This window comes from Amyelois transitella, chromosome 4 (assembly GCF_032362555.1).
Source record: "Amyelois transitella isolate CPQ chromosome 4, ilAmyTran1.1, whole genome shotgun sequence".
NCBI classification, from domain to species: Eukaryota; Metazoa; Arthropoda; class Insecta; order Lepidoptera; family Pyralidae; genus Amyelois; species Amyelois transitella.
The window spans coordinates 11,789,671-11,814,127 of NC_083507.1; the positions used below are offsets into that span (position 1 = coordinate 11,789,671).

The 24,457-nt window shown below is 35.7% G+C and overlaps 1 protein-coding gene across 1 annotated transcript; it reads right to left on the minus strand.

The window, feature by feature from the left end:
• Positions 1–466: 466 nt before the first annotated feature.
• On the minus strand, positions 467–21,224 carry LOC106140339 (inactive ubiquitin carboxyl-terminal hydrolase MINDY-4B). Its single transcript, XM_060953525.1, has 11 exons — positions 21,065–21,224; positions 11,016–11,104; positions 9,403–9,632; positions 6,217–6,406; positions 5,215–5,280; positions 4,472–4,542; positions 3,958–4,105; positions 3,092–3,229; positions 2,442–2,521; positions 1,617–1,754; positions 467–530 (listed from the first exon to the last, which is right to left on the minus strand). Exons 1-11 carry the CDS (start codon positions 21,222–21,224, stop codon positions 467–469), a joined length of 1,374 nt encoding a protein of 457 aa, XP_060809508.1.
• Between the last annotated feature and the right edge of the window lie 3,233 nt (positions 21,225–24,457).

Below are 24,457 nucleotides of genomic sequence, written 5' to 3' on the forward strand. Positions count from 1 at the left end.
ATCTTTTTTTAAGAATTAATTCTTTTAACCTAACAGCCGGAACTAATATTTTAGAAATTTTGTACTCATTTCAGATATTATTAAAGAATGACTAATCATTTCAATGTAGGTAGCTTTATACTCAATAAATATCTTATAGAACAATAACTCTACACTAAAATATCCCTAACGAAGAATACAATTTAAAGTGAAGAATTAAATTAATCCCTGTATGCATGTTTTTATTCTTAAATTTTGAAGGATTTTATCATGTTGACATGTCATCCCCAACGGACTTTGCACAAGAGATTTACGTCTTAGTAAAAGCTGTAAACATCTCACAACATTTTCACGCAACTACACTTAAAACTTTAATTGAGACTTAGTTATAACAAGAAAACTCAATTGCGCACTCTACAGCCGTCAAACGAAATCATACAAGTTGGCTCTCTATGACAGCGAATCTAATCAAAATATGGTAATAGTTTCATTTCGGCGGTTCGTTCACGTACGGTGCCGGCCCGGTCCATGTGATCTTAGCATCTTGCCATCTGCAAAAACAAGATTGGTTTATAGTTATTGGCAGAAGTTGTGTGATTTGTCTTAAATGAGTATAATAAGAAAGTTCGTGTGAAGTTTGGTTCAAATAAAAAGAAAAAGAATCGAGACCCTCCGTCTCTTTACCATGGATGTTGTAAAAGACGACTAAGGGATAGGCTTATAAACTTGAGATTTACTTGGCTAGAAAGGCACAGGTTCAAATCCGACCTTGGTCATGTACCAATGACTATTTTCAAAGTTATGTACATTAGTTTGAATACTTACCGATGATCTTAAGGTGAGGGAAAATATCGTTGGGAAACCTGCACATTCAGGCAACTGAATGTGTAACCATGGATCCAATACGGGTCAGGTTTACTTGCAAAGGTAGCGGAGGTCAGATGGGAGTCAAAAAATTACTCATCCAATCTAGGATCCATGGTCAAAGGCATACCTTCCCTTCTCCAGAGGGGTGGGATGCAACCGGGACTAAAGCCAGGAGGAAGAAGATCAATCTGCATTATAATACTTACTTTCATACATACATAAAATCACGCCTCTTTCCCGGAGGGGTAGCTCGAGACTACCTCTTTCCACTTGCCACGATCTCTGCATACTTCATCCACATTCATAACTCTCTTCATGCAAGCTCGGCGGTTTCGGGTACTCTTGACCTGACCCTTTACCATTCAATTTAATAAAATACCATACCATACCATAAGATTATACCATCTAATATAATACTTAGTACATATTTATTATTGTGTAAGATTTTACAAACCGCTTCCTTGTATTACCGCTTCCTTGTATTGGTGCCGGGAACCACACGGCACCAATACAAGGAAGAATGGGACCACTCCATCTCTTTCCCATGGATGTCGTAAAAGGCGACTAAGGGGTAGGCTTACAAACTTGGGATTCTTTTTTAGGCGATGGGCCAGCAACCTGTCACTATTCGAATCTCAATTCTATCATTAAGCCAAATAGCTGAACGTGGCCATTCAGTCTTTTCAAGACTGTTGGCTCTGTCTACCCCGCAAGGGATATAGACGTGACCATATGTATGTATGTATGTATGATTTTATAAACAGACTTACTTGGTATGGATAAGTTTTTCGAGAGGAGTGGCGCTGATGTCGTCATTGCGCATCGGGCCGGCGGTGTCGTCGTGCGCACGAGTGTCCACGTTCAGCAGCACGTGGCAGCCGCCGCACGTGTAATAGTTTATGTCAAACCTGTCAATGAATCGTATACGTAATTTTAAACTTTCATAAATAATACAATTAATATCTCAATTCTAGCATTAAGCCAAACAGCTAATAATAAGACCCGTTCATGGACATATCGTCTATTGATATTCCCGGGAACGGATTTTGGCAGAAGAACAACATAACATCAACTTCTCCAAAGGGCTTCTACGTGTTGGATTTATATCCCCACGCAAGCCTCTCAAAAATCCGGGGTGTATAGACCCGTGAATCCAACTAAAAGATAATAATATAATAAATCATTTATTTTCAGATAACAAGTTCCATAAAACTTGGCCTGTGTTTGTGTGTTTACAATACTGTTGGCTCTGTCTACCCCGCAAAGGATTTAGAGGTGATTATATGTATGTATATAAATAAAACAGGTACCAAACGCGCATGAACTTAAGGTACGTTAAATACGTGTTTCAAAATTATAAATTTTTAGTAATTGTTATGGGACACTTCAACATCCCTTGATAATAATTGTCATATCTTTTCACATAATTGGTTGACGTCAAATAAATTACTTTAAACTAAGTCATACATACATTAGTTGCCTTTTACGACATTCATGGGAAAGAGATGGAGTGATCCAATTCTTTATTTATAAGTGACGGGAATCACACTGCATACGGTATATTAAAATAAGAAATTAATAACAAATGTTATTACCTTCGTTCGGCGTGGTAATTTCTCAGCAGTTCACGGTTTGTATTGAACAGTAGACCGTAATGTCCAGAACAGCTTGTTACCTGATTTCAAAGTAAAACATCGTTTTATCTAACTATCTATATATTTTATCAATCCATCGATATCTCTTGAAACACATTTTAATCATACAGTAATCTCGCCAATTATGGCGTTTAAATGTAGGGGATGAAGATATGACATGCATACATACATAAAAACACGCCTCTTTCCCGGAGGGGTAGGCAGAGACTACATCTTTCCACATGCCACGATCTCTGCATACTTCCTTCGCTTCATCCACGTTCATAAATCTCTTCATGCAAGCTCGGCGGTTTCGGGTACTCTTGACTTGACCCTTTACCAGGACGTTCTTAATTTGATCTAGATACGTTCGTCTAGGTCTTCCCACTCCGACCTTTCCCTCCACACTCTCCTTGTATATCTGCTTAGTCAACCTACTTTCATTCATCCTCTCCACCGTCATGACCAAATCATCTTAACATACCCTGACATGCATATGAATACTATACAAATATATAACAGATCTTTCACAGTGTTTTTATACGGCTAACATTACAATACGCCTCCCGTAAAAGGCGTGATATGATGTAGGTATGAAATGATTAATTTACCCAAATCGGCATAGCAGGTGTCTTCAACCGTGACCCAGGGTATTGCTTGTTGATATTGTTCTTGGAGCCATCTTCTCCACCATACCACACCAGCAGACCAACGGGACTTCGAGATAAAATACCGAACTGTGGCATTGCCTGTAATAAAGGAAAAAATCTATAGGTTTTTTTTTATTATGTGCTTAAGCATTCTGTTGGCTATATTTTTCAAGATTCGGTTTTCATGATTTATTGTTAACACAAGTCGCGCCGATGGGAACCTGCTATTTGATACAGGTACAATCTATAGGTTTAGTTATAACTGAATGTGAATTTTCGCGTTGCGTTATACTGCATACATACATACATATAATCACGTCTATATCCCTTGCGGGAGGGACAGAGCCAACAGTTTTGAAAAGACTGTTAGGCCACGTTCAGCTGTTTGGCTAAATGATAGAATTGCGATTCAAATAGTGACAGGTTGCAAGCCCATCGCTTTAAAGAAGAATCCCAAGTTTATAAGCCTATCCCTTAGTCACCTTTTACGACATCCATGGGAAAGAGATGGAGTGGTCCTATTCTTTTTTGTATTGGTGCCGGGAACCACACGGCACTATAAAAAATCTATAGGTTTAGTTATTTTCGCGTTGCGTTATACTGCATACATACATACATATAATCACGTCTATATCCCTTGCGGGGAGGATAGCCAACAGTATTGATAAGACTGATAGGCCATATTTAGCTGCTTAATAATAGAATTGAGATTCAAATAGTGACAGGTTGCTAGCCCATCGCTTTAAGAATCCCAAGTTTGTAAGCCTATTCCTTAGTCGCCTTGTTACGGAAAAGATAAAAGAAGATGCCACAGCGTTAAAACTTACATAATGGTCTTCATCTCCTACATATAGCACACCGTTGTGAAGATACGGAGTGGCGCGTCCGGTCAACAGCAGTGTCACAATGTTGATGGAGCCTTCCACGTGGGAGGACACTAAGTTGGTCAATTTGCCGTCTAAATCCTTCTTGATGCTGGAAAAAAAGAAGAAGTAAAACAAGAAGTTATTTTTCTTACTACATATAAATATGATCACGTCTTTATCCCTAGCGGGGTGGACAGAGCCACCAGTCTTGAAAAGACTGATAGGCCACGCTCAGCTGTTTGGCTTTGTGATAGAATTGAGATTCAAACAGTGACAGATTGCTAGCCCATCGCCTAAAAGAAGAATCCCAAGTTTGTACGCCTATCCCTTAGTCGCCTTTTACATCCATGGGAAAGAGATGGAGTGGTCCTATTCTTTTTTTGTATTGGTGCCGGGAACCACACGGCAATAAAAGATGAATCCTAATAGAATAAACTATTTCTATAAAGAAAATAACTTAAAACTACATACTTACTTCTCCAGTCCTCTTGACAAGACAACAGAATACAGCAGTAACAATGCACCCGAGCCTTCTTCTGTTTGAAACTGTGACAAACATTTCATATTATCAATAGTTTCTATCATAAAGCCAAACAGCTGAACGTGGCCTATCAGTCTCTTCAAGACTATTGGCTCTACCCCGCAAGGGATATCGAGGTGACTATATTGTATGTATGTAAAGTTTATCAAATTAAAATATTGCTGGAATTTTTACAGTGAGCCATGCAATAGTAGTATGATAAAAGATGAAAATTATTTTTTTTAACATAACATATGATCACATCTATATTCCTTGTGCGGCAGACAGAGCCAACAGTAATCAAAACGCTAAAAGGCCACGCTCATATTTTATATTGTAATATATATAATAATAATATTTTTAATAAAATATAGTTTTTTTTACATTTTAATAATTTATATAGTTCAACAAAGAATTTATTAAAAAATATTAAACTTTTAAGCATTTTGTATTATTTCATCAAAACAATTTCATTCTATTTTACTAAGACAGTTTTTTAAAATAATAATATTAATATTTGTAATATATTTTTTTTTACAGATATTTTCAGATTTTATTCTTAAACCCTAAACATCAAAACCAACAGTTGTTTGTCATGGAAATAAATATCTAATGAGATGAAATAAAACAGTACTTAATTCTCGATCAAAGATAAAAATAGACGAAGCAATATAATATTTGTACGAAAATATACTCACCAAATACAAATAACGCTTTATGAAAATTTGAAGATCTTCCATGTTTTTAAACTCGTAAATGTGCAGCTGAAATTATAATATAATGATAGAAAGAAAGAAAAAATGTTTACATAATAAAATATCAAGAACAGAAAGAAACCTTTATCTATAAAAACTTTTGTATAAAAATATCAAATAGTGATACGATGCCAGCCCATCGCCTAAAAGGCGAATCGCTAGTATATAAGCCTTAGTCCCTTAGTCGCTTTTTAGAGATGGCATGGTCCTATGCTTTTTTCTATCTGTGCCGGGAACCACACGGCACAGTCAACAGTCTCAAAAAGACTGAAATGCCTACATACACTGCAGCTTCAGCCATCTTAAAAAAAAAGTATACATACATACATATAATCACGTCTATATCCCTCGCTGGGTAGACAGAGCCAGCAGTCTCAGAAAGACTGAAAGGCCGCGTTCAGTTGGATGGCTTCACAATGGAATGTTATGATTTATCAATTTTTTATCAATACATACATATAATCACGTCTATATCCCTAGCGGGGTAGACAGAGCCGACAGTCTCAAAAAAAAGACTGATAGGCCACGTTCAGCCGTTTGGCTCAATGATAGAATTGAGATTCGAATAGTTACAGGTTGCTGGACTGTCGCCTAAGAGAAAAATCCCCAGTTTATAAGCCTATCCCTTAGTCGCCTTTTACGAAATGGGGATAGAGATGGAGTGGTCCTATTCTTTTCCTATCGGTGCCGGGAACCACACGGCAATTAGATATATTTTTTATCAATTTATAGTTTAACTAGAGGCCGCCCGCGACTTCGTCCGCATGGAAACCCTATCAATCCCGCGGGAACTCTGGGATAAAAAGTAGCCTATGTGTTATTCTGGGTCTTTAGCTACCTACATACCAAATTTCATGGTAATCGGTTCAGTAGTTTTTGCGTGAAAGAGTAACAAACATCCATACATCCATACAAACTTTCGCCTTATAATAGTAGTAGGATTACCTTCTCAGTAATACCATCCTGATAATAATGAGAGCTGTGTTGCACATACGTGTTTTCACTGGGCAGGGCTACCACCGCTCTGGGTTCGACCCCAGTCTGGGTGGTGAACCCACCACCACATCTCCATATGACCTCGCTGCATGCCCGCCACAATGCTTCCTCTTGACGGTCTTCCGATGGACGTAGGTATCTTGAAATCACCAGTATCATACATACATACATATAATCACGTCTATATCCCACGCGGGAAGACAGAGCAAATGGTCTTGAAAAGACTGATAGGCCACGTTCAGCGATTTGGCTTTGAGATAGAATTGAGGTTCAAATAGTGACAGTGCCGTGTGGTTCCCGGCAGCAATGGAAAAAGGAATAGGACCACTCCATCTCTTTCCCGTGGATGTTGTAAAAGGCGACTAAGGGATAGGTTCATAAACTTGGTATTCTTTTTTTAGGCGATGGGCTAGCTAAAGTCATCAAATTATCAATCAACATGAATCGTGAATTTTTCTCAAGCTGTCCTGGTACTGAAGAAAAAATATAGTGTTTTCTTGGTGCTTTTTTTCCTGTACATATTGTAAAGGTATATCAAGGGATGGGCTATTAAACTTTTTTTAAAGACGATGAGCTAGCAAAATGTCACTATTTGGATCTCAATCTTATTATTTAATAATGCAGCTGAAAGTGACCTTATAGTATTTTTATAATGTAGGCTCTGTCTGTTCCGTATTAAAACTTTTGACATTTAAGAAGCATTATTCTAGTTCTTATTACCTGTTTAATCATACCTTGAAGATCTATATTGTTACGGAAATAGTAGGAACTTAGAATAGAATAGATTTATTTTCAAAATTGTACCTTGTTTACAATCACTTATTGACGTCACATCACTTAAACCTAATTGGTACTATTATCGCTTCCAAAGCGCATGTGTAGAAGAAGCGGCGGAACAAACTACACTGCAGCATTTTCATCGGACGTCAATTTACAAATATACATAGATCTCTTATAGCTAAATCGTGGACGAATGCACATTTTCTACATTAAAATACATGAATGAATAAGTTATGACAAAGTATCACATATAGTAAGGAACGTTTTGTCATGACGAAAGAAAAAGTTCACGTTAATAATATTTTAATATAAAAAATATGTATGTGATCAAAATTAATTTCAAAAGGAAACAAGCAAATAAATTGGAATTTGAACGTAACCCCAAAGACAAAAGCTTAACATCAAAGAACCGAAATTGATTTTTAACCAGTTCAATTGTTGTATTTTGTTTACTCGATAACTCGTTTATTTTCTGGTTGAATTGATTAACAAGAAATTGCCGTGTAGAAAAGAAAATAATGGGATCACTCCATCTCTTTCCTATGAGTCGTCACGTCTATATCAGGGGGTAGACAGAGCCAAAAGTCTGGAAAAGACTAATCCGCTGCCAACACACTCCGTTCAGCTGTTTGGCTAAATGATACAGAATTGAGATTCAAATAGAGACAGCCTAGGTTGCTAGTTCATCGCTTAAAAGAAGGAACCCAGGTTTATAAGCCTATCCCTTAGTCACCTTTAAGACATCTATGGGAAAGAGATAGAGTAGTCCATGTCTTTTTCTGTTGGTGCCGGGAACCACACGGCACGACCATTGTTTAAAATTTTCATTCTAATTCACATGTTTTAAGTTAATTCTGAAATATTGGTACTGCATCACGAGCATTCCTTGTCTCACCACACCAAACGGGGCATAATTTAAATAAACAGCCGGCCATAAAGGAGCTATTGTTAGTAAAATATTGGCCAATAGTGCACATAACAGATTTACGCTGAAGCACAGTGCTGGTAAAGAGTTATGATCGGCATTTTGAAGCTGTTACGCGTTGTAAAGATATGCTAGGACTAAATACGCAGATTGAGTTAACCTCGAAGTTTTGGATATGACATGCAATAATGTGGTGTTCAAACAAGTCTTTGAGAAATGTCTATTTATCTCAAAAAGCTTATGCCTTTTATTTCATTCTACTACGTTTTATGGTTATTCTTATGTTCACCGAGCACCGCTCGGTCATCCAGGTACTTTGGATTAAACGCAACCGGGAGAAATTCCAGAAGGATGATGGGTAATAATAAATATATACGGGACAAATTACACAGATTGAGTTAGTCTCGAAGTAAGTTCGAGACTTGTGTTACGAGATGCTAACTAAACGATACTATATTTTAGAATAAATACTTATATACATAAACATACAAGACCCAGGCCAATCAGAAAAAGTTCTTTTCTCACCGAGCCCTGGCCGGGATTCGAACCCGGGACCTCCGATGACACAGACAAGCGTACTACCGTTGCGCCTCAGCGGCCGTCTAACGATGATCGATAAAATAAAAATAGAAAAAAAAAACAATAAAATTTATGTGTTTTCTTTATGTTTGTTATAACAAAAGGGCGATGTTTTAACGGACAGCCGGCCCTTAAACTAAACGATAAATATTTTTTACGCTTACAGCTAAACGTTAAGGAGTTTCCTGGAGCCATAAACAAATTTGACGACCATCGGAGAAAAAGTAAACACGTTTATGAAGGATTCCGAACTCCATAATTTCCAATTTTCGTGCAAAATTTTGAGTTCAGCAGTGGGTATGCTGATCTCACGAGATACAAATCTCGAGTTCTTTAATTCTTTTTTTTTATTATTACTTTTTAATTCAACCTGCTTATCCTTCAACACTTGCGCGTTAAAACTTTAACCATTTGACATTAATTAGTAAGAATAAATATACGAGTAATTTAGTGTGTAGGTTCTTTAAATGGCCTAAAACTGCACTAAATAGGGTTCCTTGCGTTATTAGGAATTAACGCAGAAAGAACCGCAGGCGACTCTAGTAAGGGATAGCTTGTATCTCATATTACGAAATAAAGAAATTGCAATTTAAATTGCAGTCTCTGTATAATTCTCACCACCACCTCTTTCCCATGGACTAAAAGACGACTAAAAAAATGGGCAAAATAGTGCAGTTTTTTATCATGAACTAATTTGGGTTATTAACATGTTATTCCTCTGAAAAGGTTTCGGGGGTAGGACGGGAGTTGCCTCTTAAAAAAACCTGAGTCACCTAATCCAGGGTTATAGTGGCACCCTAGGGAGATAAGAATGTAACTGAGATTTACGCCAGCAGGAAAATAGTACTTACGTGTCAGGCGGCAAAGCAGACTTATTATCTCTGGTCTGCGGTCTAGAATCGAACAGCAACCACTTGATAATATGGGCCTGGAGGGCTGACAGCAAGGATCTGGCTGCGTTCCTGGGGGCACTAAGGCCATAGGCCAGGGGTTGGTCTGGTGGCCTCATGATGAGAGGCGTCCGCACCCATTCGCCTCGAGGCGGACATGCGGCAGTTCCAAATGTGAGTATACGGAGTTCCTGAAAGTATAAAAGATACACATACATATAGAAAATCGTGCCTCTTTCCCGGAGGGGTAGGCAGAGACTACCTCTTTCCACTTGCCACGATCTCTGCATACTTCCTTCATCTTCATCCACATTCATAACTCTCTTCATGCAAGCTCGGCGGTAAATTATTATTATACAAGATTGGTTATCAAAAATTATGAGCACACCTCTTTTCTGGAAGTACATACCTACAGCCAACAGTCTTGAAAAGACTGAATGACCACGTTCAGCTGTACGGCTTAATAATGGAATTGAGTTTCAAATAGTGAAATGGTGAAAAGAAATGCCTTGCAAAGCCTTATTATTTTTTAACGAATTAATTGATTTTACGTTTTTAGAGCTTACCTAGCAAAAGCTATTTTTTTTTATTCATAATGAAAAAATAAAAGGCAGACAATATAGTTCTCCTGAAATTGTTACTGTTACAAAATCTGTGTTATTCATTTAGTACTTACTTTATTAATTGCCTTATTGACAGGAAAGAAGAAGTGTTCACTGCAACTTACCTAAATACGGTCTTTCTTTTAAAATTAGATAAAACGATAGTTGCTTACATTTTCATTATTATTCTAAGACGTACATACTAATAAACGTTCGTACATCCTCTAATTAAAAAATTTGCGTTCTAGTATAAATACAAGTAAGTATTCTGAGTGGCGCTGCTGTAGAGTATACTCTCTAGCAGCACCCTATAAAGTATCATTTTTTCTCAAATTTACTGTACGTACATACTAAATTGTTTTTTGTACATAATGTTCTTCTGTTGTACATTAAATTGCCATAGATATACAAAAATTCCAACAGGGGGCGTTGCTGCCGAGTACAACACGACAAATGTTACTAGCCAATCATCTACATGAAGATCCTCAGTAAATGAGCCTAACGCTTAGTCGCGTTTTCGACATCCATGGGAAGGATATGGAGTGGTTCTATTCTACATACATACATAAAATCACACCTCTTTTCCGGAGGAGTAGGCAGAGACTACCTCTTTCCACTATTCTAAAGTGTCGAAAACCACACGGCAATTCCTGGAGGCGAACACACGGATCACATTTGTCCAATTGCCATGTACATTGGATAGGTACTTATTTAGTTCTAATAAAGATAAATCAAAATATAAAAATAACATTTTTTTGTGAAAGTTCAGGCAACTGGATGTGTAACCAAGATCGATAAAATACGGGTTATGTTCTCCTGCAATGATTGCGGATATCAGATGAGAGTCGCTTCGTGTAAAAACCTGACTCACCCAATCAAGGATCTATGGTGAAAGGCCTACCCCGGGCTCCTTCGAGAGTGGTGAGGATGCAACTGGGACTTAAGCCAGGAGGAAGAAGAAGAAGAACTTACAGTAGCTTCTTCCTCTGTTATAGGCCTGCCTCCCACAACTGAAGGTTTCGCTCCGGCAAGCAACTTGTTTCTAGCATACAGCACCCGTTCTGAAAACAAAGAGTATTACTTTATGATAAGTCATTTTCAGACACTATTATATCTAGTGCCGTGTGGTTCCCGGGTGCCGTGTGGTTCTCGGTACCAGTACAAAAATGTCGTTAAAGGCAAGTAAGGGATAGGCTTACAAACTTGAGATTCTTTTTTTTAAGCGATGGTCTAGCAACCTGCGTCTATTTGAATCTCAATTCTATTATTAAGCCTACTCGTAATAGCTAAGCGTTTCACTGGTTAAATAGATATAATACATACATACATATGGTCGCGTCACTTGTGGGGTAGACAGAGCTAACAGTCTTGAAAAGACTGATAGGCCACGTTCATTTGTTTGGCTTAATGATAGAATTGAGATTCAAATTGTGACAGGTTGCCAGCCCATCGCCTAAAAGAGGAATGCCAAGTATTTAAAGCCCATCCCTCAGTCGCCTTTTACGATCTTCGATATTTAATAAATTAATCTTAAATAAAATTAAAAACTGTAAATGTAACTATAAAAAAAAACATAATAAACATTTCCCTTACGTAACACTTAAATAAAAAAAAAAAATAATAAAAAATAAGAAAAATCGAACCGTAAAATTCTTCTTGCGATGTTCCGAGAAAATTTTTCCTCTTCGTTCCAAATAAGTACATCATTTTGTGATTCACTTAATTCTTTAAGGTTCTTTTAAAATTCGCGAAACATTAGACATTAGAATACAAGTAACAAATAAACTGATGAATTGACATGATGAACCTACGTGATGAAAGAGCATGCTAAATAAATGAACGAGCAATAACAATTACACACACAAATTATGCATACATATCGTCACGTCTATATCCCTTGCGGGGTGGACAGTGCCATCAGTCTCGAAAAGACTGACAGGCCACACATACATACATATGGTCACGTCTATATCCCTTGCGGGGTAGACACAGCAAACAGTCTCGGATAGACTGAATGGCCACGTTCAGCTATTTGGTTTAATGATAAAATTGAGATTCTAATAGTGACAGGTTGCTAGCCCATCACCTAAAAAAGAATCCCAAGTTTATAAGCCTATCCCTTAGTCGCCTTTTACGACATCCATGGGAAAGAGATGGAGTGAGCCTATTCTTTTTTGTATTGGTGCCGGGAACCACACGGCACGGCACGGCATGATAGGCCATGTTTAGCTTAATTATAAAATTAAATTCATATAATGACAGGTTGCCCATCGCCAAATAGAAGTATGTATGTATGAAAAATGACGGAATTATTCTATTCAAATCCACAACTCTCTCAATTGAAGTGTACTTGTAGATAACAAGAGATTTTCGCTGTCCAGTGCAATAGTGCCTCCAAACTATGTCAATGGTAGACTGAAGCTATCTCAGAGAAAAAACTATAATAACCCCTTCTTACAGTCGGCTAAAAATTGCTGGTATTTAAAGTGATTATATTGAACTGGTTATTTATATTTTTATGTGAATCTGTTTCTTTTTTTTACTTTGTTTCTATATCCATTATGTGTGCATTAAAATGTCTTTTATGTCCTATTTGCGTAAAAATTTTTGAATATCCTTCCTCACAATTTTCATGCATACATCAATACATATAATCACGTCTATATCCCAATATTTATCAGTAATCACTTTAACATGTAGTACAAAGTTTTCGTCAAATTTGACTTTGGCCGTAACAAAAGTAAGAAACATTTAAGTAGTCCATCACAAATTGTTCAAAAACGGAAATAAATCAAAATTTCTTCAGATGTCGTTACAATAAGAAAATGAAAATAGATAGAACCAAAAAACCCTGAATAATACACATCAAATATATAAATTTCAACGAGTGCGATCCACACTAATACTAAAAGCAAGCGCCACTCCTAAGAAAAATCTCGCGAGAACTTTGAAAATAGAAGCACGTATGTCTGAATGAAGATATAACACTGAACTCTACGTTGAAACTGAGACAAATACGTGTACACAGGCAAAGGAATGAGAAATATGAGTTTCCACTACTAAACCTGAGTGTGAAATGTTGACTGCATTAGGGGTGATTGTCTGCGTATGCACGTCACGCTATGACTACGAGTATTTGCCGATAGATTCTGAACAAGTTTCTGCATTCGAATTTACTTACGAGATTATTGTGGTGTGGTTTACGCAACTTTAGAATTGAACCACTCCACATCTTTCCCATGGATGTCGTAAAAGGCGACTAAGGGATAGGCGAATTACATTGGGATTTTTCTTGTAGGCCATAGGCTAGCGACACTATTTTAATGTAAATTCCAACATGAAGCAATACAGCTGAACGTGGCCTTTCAGTGTTTTGAAGACTCTTGGTTCTGTCTACCCCACAAGGGTTATAGACGTGGCTTTATGTTTGTATGTCTTATGTTTAAGTAAAAAGCTTACAGTTTTTAATTTCTCTTGTTTTAAAAACCTAGTTATAGGTTTTATTTTTTATCTTAGACGTAAGTCTGAGTCTCGTCTTCACCTCACTAATGAAAAGCCAAAAGTAATGGGCATTTACACATTCACACAAAATGATACATATCGTCACGTCTATATATCTTGCAGGGTGGACAGTGCCATCAGTTTCGAAAAGGCTGATAGGCCACGTTCAGCTGTTTGGCTCTTGTTTTAAAACCTGGCTATAAGTTTTATTTTTTATCTTAGACGTAAGTCTGAGTCTCGTCTTCACTTCACTAATGAAAAGCCCAGGTGTTGCTTGTGACCATGATTCTGCATTACGTATAATTAAGTCAGGGTTTTACACGAAGCGACCCGTCTGATCTGCGCAACCTTTAAAAGCTGCACTGAATGTACCAATTCCCTTAGTTGCTTTTTGCAGCACCCATGGAAGAGATTGAAATTTTACTAGAAACAGTTACTGTATATTGATTTTTCCGAGCTTCTTTAAGTTAGAAATTTAAGTTTAAGCTTCTGAAGTCTAAACTTTAAGTTAGAGCTTCTTTAAGTGATTTTTTTATGTTAAAGTAATGTATCCATGTATTTAAAGTAACACGTCATTATTAAAGTTTTATAGAATTTTTGTTAATAATTAATTCCTTTATTACGTAGGTACTGTTCCTCTGAATGTGAAAACTAATTGAATAAAGAAATTGAAACTAAATAAATTACTTCAACACAATTTTTTTTAAATGCAAATAAAATTAAGTGTATAAACAAAAATTTGGCTTACATTATCATAAGTGAGATATTTACCTTCAGGATGTGAAGGATCTTTTGTTGTCTTGTGCATTTTACTTTTAGCTTTACAAAAGGAGTTTATTACTTTAAGCTTCTCAAGAGAAAAAAAAATATAATTTCTTTAAATTAAAAAATTATTCAAATTTCTATCTGACAATTCGAAATATAAAAACAAAAAAAAAAAACAACGATCGACTGTCAAAGCGGTATCAATTTGAAATGACAGCCAATTTCACACTAATCGAGTATCACTCACAAATGTCCATCGAAACCGCAATCAAATCACCAATTTCTCGATGGTACACAAAGGGAAATGTTTCTTATTACTTTGCAATAAAACGGGATTCACATTACGGTTTCAAGGCGATAATGCACGTCAAAACATGGTACGTGATTGTTTTGAAATGGCTGCATTTCTAGGTGTAGACGATAGAAATTGTATGGTGCATATAACATCAACTGGATTGATGAGCTGCAGTAGTGAGGAGCTGGCAAGTTGACAAAAAACAGTTTTTTTTTTTTTTTTTTAAATATCTTTTTTAAAACAAAATGCTTATCCTAATGCTTACATTATTTTTTTTTATAACTATTAGTATTTTAGCACATATTACTTCAAAAGTTGCTAGCTCTTGTAATCCATTCATATTAAATTAAAAATTCACGAATTTATGTTCGCCTATATGCACGCCTACAACCCTTACGTCACTACAAAATGGTTGTTGTATTAACCGTTATAAATATGTATGTAATAAAAACATGCTACAGTGTAGTTTGTTCCGCCGCTTCTTCTACACATGATACCTTGTATCCAATTTTGAAAATAAATCTATTCTATTATATTAAATTTTCATGTTTGTTTCTTTAAAAAAATATTACTGTATGAAGTGGTCGAATATATTTTTTTATTCCAAAAATTCTGCTCCATAAAAGCTACAGACTTTCGTATAGCTGTGGCGAAGTAAAGATTCTACGTGACTTTGGAAAGATTAAACACATACAACTTGAAACCTGAGGAAATTAGTCTTTATTTTTAGACCCGATACATGCCAGCGTGTGAGCGTTCGTGTACAGCCGCAATAATACGCGACGGCCATATTTCAAAATGGCGTCGCGTTCGATTTTAAAAAAAAAGACCGTTATGGACGATTCGTTTTTTTTTTAATTTTACAGACTTTGATTTATTTTATTTGAAGCTTCTATCTGTTTGGTTCAGTTTAAAATTTAAATTGCACGTTTTTGAATGAAATACCGCATGTTAAGTGAATTGAGTTACTCTGCATATTTTGATACGTGAAAATTGGCAGTAAGCCTCAACTTTTAAAATTGTTTTCATTTCAATTGTATTGGGGAATTTGAACAATAAAACAATTGAAGGTAAAATGAGAAATAATCTCCCTTTGCCATAACGAAGAATCGCTAGATCGTAAGTCTATCCCATAATAATAATAATTGATCTTTACAACCTACGCAGGAAGAATATATGTATATGCCACCAGAAAATAGCAAGAATCGTAAATTGATCAATTTTCTAGGTAGTTGATCAACTTTCAAAATATAACAAACGGCATTTGATATATTAATTATCACTACCAGAACTAAATTAATTAATAAAAACGAAATTTTATTTTCTTGTTTAAATTTTTTTAACAACAATATTTCTACAGCGTATAAGGCGATATCTAAAAATAAAAATGAAGAAAGTGAATGACTGACCGACTTATCAACGCATAGTCGTGAGACCAGAGGATTAGGTTAGGCGTTGATAAGTCAGTCAGTCATTCATTTTCTTTGAAAAGACTTGAAATTTGGCGTGTAAGTCCTATATGTAAAGTAGAGATGCACTAAGAGAGGATTTCCCGAAATTCCCGCGGGAACAGTAATTAAGGTGATTTTTCGCTTAACGTAGGCGGAGCCGCGGGCGTCCTCAAGTATTGGTATAAATATATACATACATATAGTCACGTCTTTATCTCTCGCGAGGTAGACACACCCAACAATCTTGAAAAGACTGATAGGCCACGTTCGGCTGATTGACTTATTGATAGAATTGAAATTTAAATAATGACAGGTTGCTAGCCCATCGCCTAAGAAGAATCAGAAGTTTATAAGTCTACTCCATAGTCGCCTTTTACGACATCCATGGAAAGAGATGGATTGGTCCAATTCTTTTTACTAATAGTGCCGGGAACAACACGATTGGTATAAATGGATACGAAAAAATTTAACATACCTCCCTTTTTAATTTCTTGACTTTTTTGCATATCAAGTTATGATTTCTTTTCACTACGGTTTCAAAGCAGCGCTTTCTAAGAAGGCAATTATGAACTAAATGGATGACCTAACTAAGACTTAAATGGTTTGAGTCGTGGTCAAGTGTTGAACTGTCAGCGATTTTGTTAACATAGATAAAAATGTTAAATTTATGATCTTTTGTAACTGACTTCAGCAAAGTCTTATAATAACGACTATTTTTATTGGAATTAAAATGAAATAAAAAAAAATAATGTGAAATTTCTTATGTCAAAAAGTAAGCATTGCTATTCAACGTGGCAATGCTGCCAGCCACCTTGGCACGTTGTCACGGGCTAACGATTTACAAGGACTACACAATTTATAAATGTAGTTTAGATTTATTTATTTTTGATTAATAAGCTGAACTATTCAAATAACATTTTAAATTATTTCATTATTAAATAACATTTAAATTTATTTTTATTTTCCTATTTTGTACATACATTGACCCATTGGTTCCCGGCACCATTAGAAAAAGAATAGAACCACTCCATCTCTTTCCCATGGATGTCGTAAAAGGCGACTAAGGGCTATCCCTTAGGCTATATATAGGCTTATAAACTTGGGATTCTTCTTTTAGGCGATAGGTTAGCAACCTGTCACTATTTGAATCTCAATTCTATCATTAAGACAAACAGCTGCACGTGGCCTCTCAGTCTTTATAAAACTGTTGGCTCTGTCTACCCCGCAAGGGATATAGGCGTGATTAAATGTGTGTATGTATTTATTTCACTACGTCGTACTAAACAATCTCAACTCAATTCCATCATTTGACCTTTGAGCTGGAAGTGGCTTTTCAGTCTTCAAGGCTGTTGGCTCTGTCTACCCAACTTTGTCTGATACCGTAAAAGCATCGGTTAGTTTTCAAACTAATGTACCTACATAACTTTGAAAATAGCCATTGGTACATGGCCGAAGCGGGATTCGAACCTGTGCCTTTTGGCGCAACACGCATATACATACATACATAAAATCACCCCTCTTTCCCGGAGGGGTAGGCAAAGACTACCTCTTTCCACTTACCACTATCTCGGCATGCATCCTTCGCTTCATCCACATTCATAACTCTCTTAATGCAAGCTCGGCAGTTTCGGGGACTTTTGACCTGACCCTTTACCAGGACGTCTAGGTCTTCCCACTCCGACCTTTCCCTCCACACGCATATACTAATAAAAAAACTAACAAAACCCTTTTAATGTGAAATTTCAAAGCTTGCGCCGTCGAAAGTTCTCAGAATGCACTGTTGTGCAATTGTGCATTAATCAAAGTTATCGACAAGATAAGCAGTTCAGCCTTCTCGGGTAAGACGGTATTTGTCTTGTTATCTTGAACCGAAAACATCGTTTTGTAAAATGAGCTGGTAAAAATATTCTGATTAAGTAATATGTATGTGAGGCCGAGATTTGTATGAAAACCGTGATTTTATGTTATTACAAGCTGTGCCCGCGACTTCGTTCGCGTGGAATAGTTATTTTGGGCATCATTGAAGCCCTCAAGGATAAATCATTTCCCCCGTTTTTTTCACATTTTCCATTATTTCTTCGCTCCTAATAGTTGCAGCGTGATGCTTTATAGCATAAAGCCTTCCTCGATAAATGGTCTATTCAACACAAATATAATTTTTCTATTCGAAACAGTAGTTCCTGAGTTTAGCGCGTTCAAACAAACAAACAAACTCTTCAGCTGTATAATATTAGTATAGATTGAAATAAATTTACTACTGACACCTTTCTAGGTAGGTATTTAATAAAGACATACTCCGAAGAGTTATGAATGTGGATGAAGCGATAGGCGACTAAGGAATAGGCTTATAAACTTGAGATTCTTCTCTTAAGCAAGCACTATTTGGATCCTTACTCTATCATTAAGCCAAACAGTTGAACGTGGCCTATCACTCTGTTAAAGACTATTGGCTCTATCTACCCCGCAAAAGGATATAGACGTGATTATATGTATGTATGAAGCGAAAGAAGTAGGTATGCAGAGATCGTGGCAAGTGGCAATATGTAATCTCTGCCTATCCCTCCGGGAAATGGAGACATGTTATGTATGTACTAGTACGTATATTCTCCGAAGGTCAAAGTTAAGTGGTTTATGGAACTAACAACGAGTTAACTATCAAAGCCTTTCCTGGTAATGCCTCGTAGAAGCGATAGTAATTTTCTATGAAATAGTGAAGTTCATCGCGTTTGTAATTTATCGGAATGTATTATGAGGAGATAAAACTTGGTGTTTACTTTAAAATAAAATGATGAATGCATATATATATATATACATATAGTCACATCTATATCTCTTGCGGGGTGTATAGAGCCAATAGTCTGGAAAATAATGAAAGGCCACCTTCAGTTGTATGGCTTTATGATGGAATTGCGATTCAAAAAGTGACAGGTTGCTAGCCCATCGCCAAAAGAATAATCCCAAGTTTTATCAACTTGAGATTATTCTTATCCTTAGCTTAATATCTTATCCATTAGCCTATCCCTTATTTGCCTTTTACGACAGCCATGGTAATGGAGTGTGCTATTCTTAAGTGCCGGGAACCACACGGCATTAGCGATATTACTCCGCCTTTGTACCATCTCTAAGGGATGGGCTTACAAACTTGGGATTCTCTTTTAGGCGATGGGCTAGCAACCTGTCACTATTTGAATCTCAATTCTATCATTAAGCCAAATAGCTGAACGTGGCCATTCAGTCTTTTCAAGACTGTTGGCCCTGTCTACCCCGCAAGGGATATAGACGTGACCATATGTATGTATGTATGTACTTATAAATTTTTATTTGTTCGTGTTCACAGGATGTGACCATGATCGTTGAACACTTTCAATTCGACAAAATCGTTCGGTCTGCGGTTTTCATTGCTTCATCACACGCCATCGATAGGAAGTTTAACTTCATATCAATAAACCGATTCTGGTAAGCGCATTAAGATTTGTCCCGCCGTTTTGAGATTCAAAGAATTGGATAGATAGAAACAAGAAAGCTTCCAACTCAAAAACAGTGGAGCCGCAGTTTTTCGGGACATTATATATTATTATTATTACTAGCTGTGCCCGCGACTTCGTCCGTGTGGAATAGTTTTTTGGGCATCATTGAAGCCCTCAAGGGTGAATAAATTTTTTTCACATTTTCCTTTTTATTCTTCGCTCCTGAGATTGCAGCGTAATGTTATATAGCCTAAAGCCTTCCTCGATAAATGGTCTATTCAAAGAAATTTACAATTCGAACCAGTTGTTCCTGATATTAGCGCGTTCAAACAAACAAACTCTTCAGCTTTATAATATTAGTATAGATTATATTATAGCATTGAACGGGCCGAGGGTCTGGTAGGTCGGTGAGAATAAAACCAGCTTTTTGGCTGTTCAAAGCCTTGTGTCTTGTTGTCGTCTTAGTCAAAATTTGATTGTCCTTTTCTTCATCAATATGTCAGTCAGTTTTGTTCATCAAAGTGTCTGTCGGTCCATCGAGGTTGAACGGCTGCTACAGGCATCTATACTAATATTATAAAGCTGAAGAACTCGTTTGTTTGTTTGAATGCGCCAATCTCAAAAAATATTGGTTCTAATTGAAAAATTCTTTTTGCGTCGAATAGACCTTTTATCGAGCAAGGCTTGTGGCTATATAACATCTCGCTGCAACTATTAAGAGCATAGAAATAATGAAAAATGTAAAAAAACGGAGAAAATTATTCATTCTTGAGGGCTTCAATGATGCCCGAAATAACTATTCCACGCGGACGAAGTCGCAGGTACAGCTAGTTATATTATAAAGATTTTATGCTTGAAGGAAAATCTTCGCATTAAAATGAAAAATATTATTTCGTTAATAACATTTTGTATTGCTCATACTCACTAGATCATTACATATGGAATAACTTATAACTAACTTCGCTAGCCATCAAGAAGCTTAGTTCTACTTACTATGGATAAGTAATATCTTTTGCTCTATAGTTACGCACAATTACTTCTGTGCTTACTTCTGCGCGTTGAAATTCTCTAAGCATTACCACTTAGTCCATATTTCCTTGATTATTATTACATTACATTTAAAAACGCGTTAAGGTAATAAATATGTACCTACTACTAAAATTTTGTTATTTATCAGATTCATGTAACTAGATCCAATACGGGTTAGGTTTACCTGCAAAGGCTGAAGAGGTCAGATGGGAGTCTTTCTCTATTTCTGCTATTATTCTTGATTATTACTACACAAAAATATAATAATATTACATTAAAAAAAACTAAATTCACTTACCATCAGACCTTTTAGAAGGTGATCGATGCAGTAGCTTCTTATCTGTTCTGTAATAGCGGCTACGTTCTTCTACACTTTTGTAGTTTCGTAGCCATTACCAGTTTGATAATAAAGTTAAATAATAGTCTAGCGGAAATTAGATACATAAAAATATTTCCAGATTCCGCTAGATTATTAAAGTAAAAAAAAAAATGCTTCAGTTTAACTTTACTTACCATCAGTCCTTCGAGAAGCTTCTGGCGAAAGAAGCAGAAGTCTCTTATCGGTGGTGACGCCCACTTGCTTCTGCTCTTTCTTCTGCGCTTTCATAGTGTCATAGTCATTACGATTCACTGGCGTAGTATTATACACGACAAACTTAATTAACGGATCCATTTTCCTATCTATTTACTAAGATTAAAAAAAAATGTGTTTTTTGAAACGTAAACCAATATTATGTATATTTGAAAATTGTGAGAATTACTACTTTTCGAATCTCAATTCTATCATTGAGCCTAACAGCTGAACGTGGCCTGTCAGTCTTTCAAGACTGCTTGCAAGATTATAAGCATGTATGTACCAAATTCCACTATAGGTATACCAAAAATTACAGAATTGATTACAAATGATTTCATTTTAATGTGGATAGGATAAAGTTTACAAAGAAACCTAATTTTTTTTGGGACAAATTACTCAGATTCCGTTAGCCTCGAAGTACCTATATTACTCGTAATATCGAAACTATCATAAGGGGTAAAAACTTAATGACAAAACGGCTGATACTCAATCATGTGCAATAAATTTCAGAATCAATCAATCAATGGAAGATTAAAAATGTTCGCTTACAGATAGGAAGTTAACAAAGGAAAATTGTTGAAATTGAATCAGAAATTAGGAATCAAGAATGTTATGCTAAACGATGGAAATTTACCACATCGCCAGATACAGGTGTGTCCCGCGTACGTATGGCGGCGTAACTCCAGCCCAACACATTTGACTGCAATGTTTATGCAAATGTTGTATTTTGCATAAAGCCTGTCTCCGAATTTATAAGTGAGAAATATTCGCGGAAAATTTGGCGTGGGTTTATTGAAATTTAATTTGGTACTGACACAGATTTTGTTTCTTTTTTTAAAAACGTATGATATTATGTACGGGCTACAAAAAAAGGTATAATTTTGGTACCTACGTTAACAAAACAAAAGTTGTATACGTATCTACATAATATGGCTCACTGAACACACAATTATGTTTTTAATTTCTTACTTCTTCTTCATATAGGTATATATATATATATATATATATATATATATATATATATATATATATATATATATATATATATATATATATATATATATATATTGGAAAAATATTGACAAATAATTACATGAAAGAGTATAAAATCTAATTTGAAATAATCAATGGCCTTACTTTTCCGGCTCTGAATATACAAATTAAAATCTTTATTAACTACATTTCTAAACGTGCTGTAGCTTTTTAATTTTTGAACTGAAAAAAAATTACAGTGATAAAAAGTTCCATTTCACTGAAATATTTTAGTGTGGCATTTAATTAAAAATTGTTTATATCTGTTTCATTTTAATAGTGCAAATACAATTTGGAATTTAAAGTGAAAACCTGCATAGCGGGCTTATCAGGGTTACATTTTGACATTGACGATGAAAATAGTTAAGTATAACAGTTCTTGATACTTAATTAACCAACACTCTTCTCTATATAGTACCTAGTAAGAATTTGTTTTATATCTTTTGAAGTTCTATATATAGGTAACCAAACTTGCAACAAAATGTCGTGTGGTACCAAAATATAAAATAATAAAACCTCCATATCTTCTCTCTTTTCATGGATGTCGTAAAAAGCGACTAAGGTATAGGCTGAAAAAATTGAGGTTCTTCTTACAAATGATGGGTTATAAATTTGCAATATTTGAATCTCAATTCTATCATTTTGCCGAGCAGCTGAACGTCGCAAGGGATATAGACGTGTTTATATGAATGAATGAATCAAAATGTCGTTTTTTATGGTATTGAATATAGCCTCACAAATAGGAGAGGGATCCTTAATCATGCGAACCTATTTGGATATGTGAGTCAAACTTTAACTCGCGTTTTATTAAAAGCAGTACTCTTGAAAGACTGACAGGCCACGTTTAGCTTAAGAAAGAATTGAGATTCAAATAGTGACAGGTTGGAAGCCGTCGCCTATAAGAAAAATCCCAAGTTTATAAGCCTATCCCTAAATGGCTTAATTGACAGCTCGTCATTATACGAATTTCGGCATTATCTTAATACGTCGCATTATTATCAGGTCTCTTGGCTTAACTAGACAACATCTCCTACTTGTAGAGAAGATATCTTAAAAATAAATTTATATTTTCTCTTTTTAAAGTATCAAGACACACACGTCGCTGTCACATTTAAAATTAGAATGATTTGTAATTGGCTCACACCGCAGAGCATTGCAGGCAATGTTTTATCGTACACAGACCGGTTTATCGCGCATTACTGTACGTTAATCGTGTGCACTATTTACACGGAATTACACGAACGAGGGTTGAAATCTCAATGTATGACGTCCGGGGGAAAAGGATTTGTTAAATCCGCTTACACTATTTACAAGAATTACGTTGATACGAATGTGTAAAACTGAAATATATTATTTTTTATGTAAAACTTTTTTTTTAATTGAGCTTTTTATTGCCGTGTGGTTCCCGGCACCTATACAAAAAAAGAATAGGACTCAGAATCCCTTGCGGGGTAGACAGAGCAGAGTGTTGAAAAAACTGATAGGCCACATTGAGCTATTTGGCTTAATGATAGAATTGAGATTCAAAATTCACAGGTTGCTAGCCCGTCGCCCACAAAAAGAATCCCAAGTGTGTAAGCCTATCCCTTATTCGCTTTTTGCGACATCCATGGGATGGAGTGGTCCTATTTTTTTTGTATTGGTGCCGGGAACCACACGGCACTCATTAATCAGCTTTGGAATAACTTAACCACAAACAACACTTAGGCTATAATTAATTCGCAAGTAAATAACAATTAATACATAATCTATATGCTTGTCAAAATTAAGTTGTATTTTGTACACTGCTGTGTGTTATTACACTCATACATTCTATCACGTCTATATCCCTTGCGGGGTAGACAGAAACAGCAGTTTAAAAAAGAATGAAAGGCCACGTTTAATATTGTGTTTATTTATCCATAATTTACGACTCTCTTAATTATTTTATTTTATTGTTTATTCTGATTAAATAATTAAAATAAATTAAAATATATTATATATTTAATTTTATAAAAGTGAAAAACAAGAGAGCCGCAAATAATTTACTTTGTTAGATAAATAAACGATGCATAAGAAATCGTTGGAAAATTTAAAAAAGGAAATTTTCACAGAATTAAATTAAGATTTTGCTGCGCTCTTGTTTAATACTCATAATAGTTTTAAAAAAATGGTGATGATAAAAGAAAAATAACCCTAATGAGTTGATCTCAATGTTTATGAAATGGTTATTAATTTATTGGTTATTAAAAAAATATTTAATAAATAAGGCTTATTTACAAATATGTGTTGGAAAGAAAATATAAGGTTTTAATAAGCAA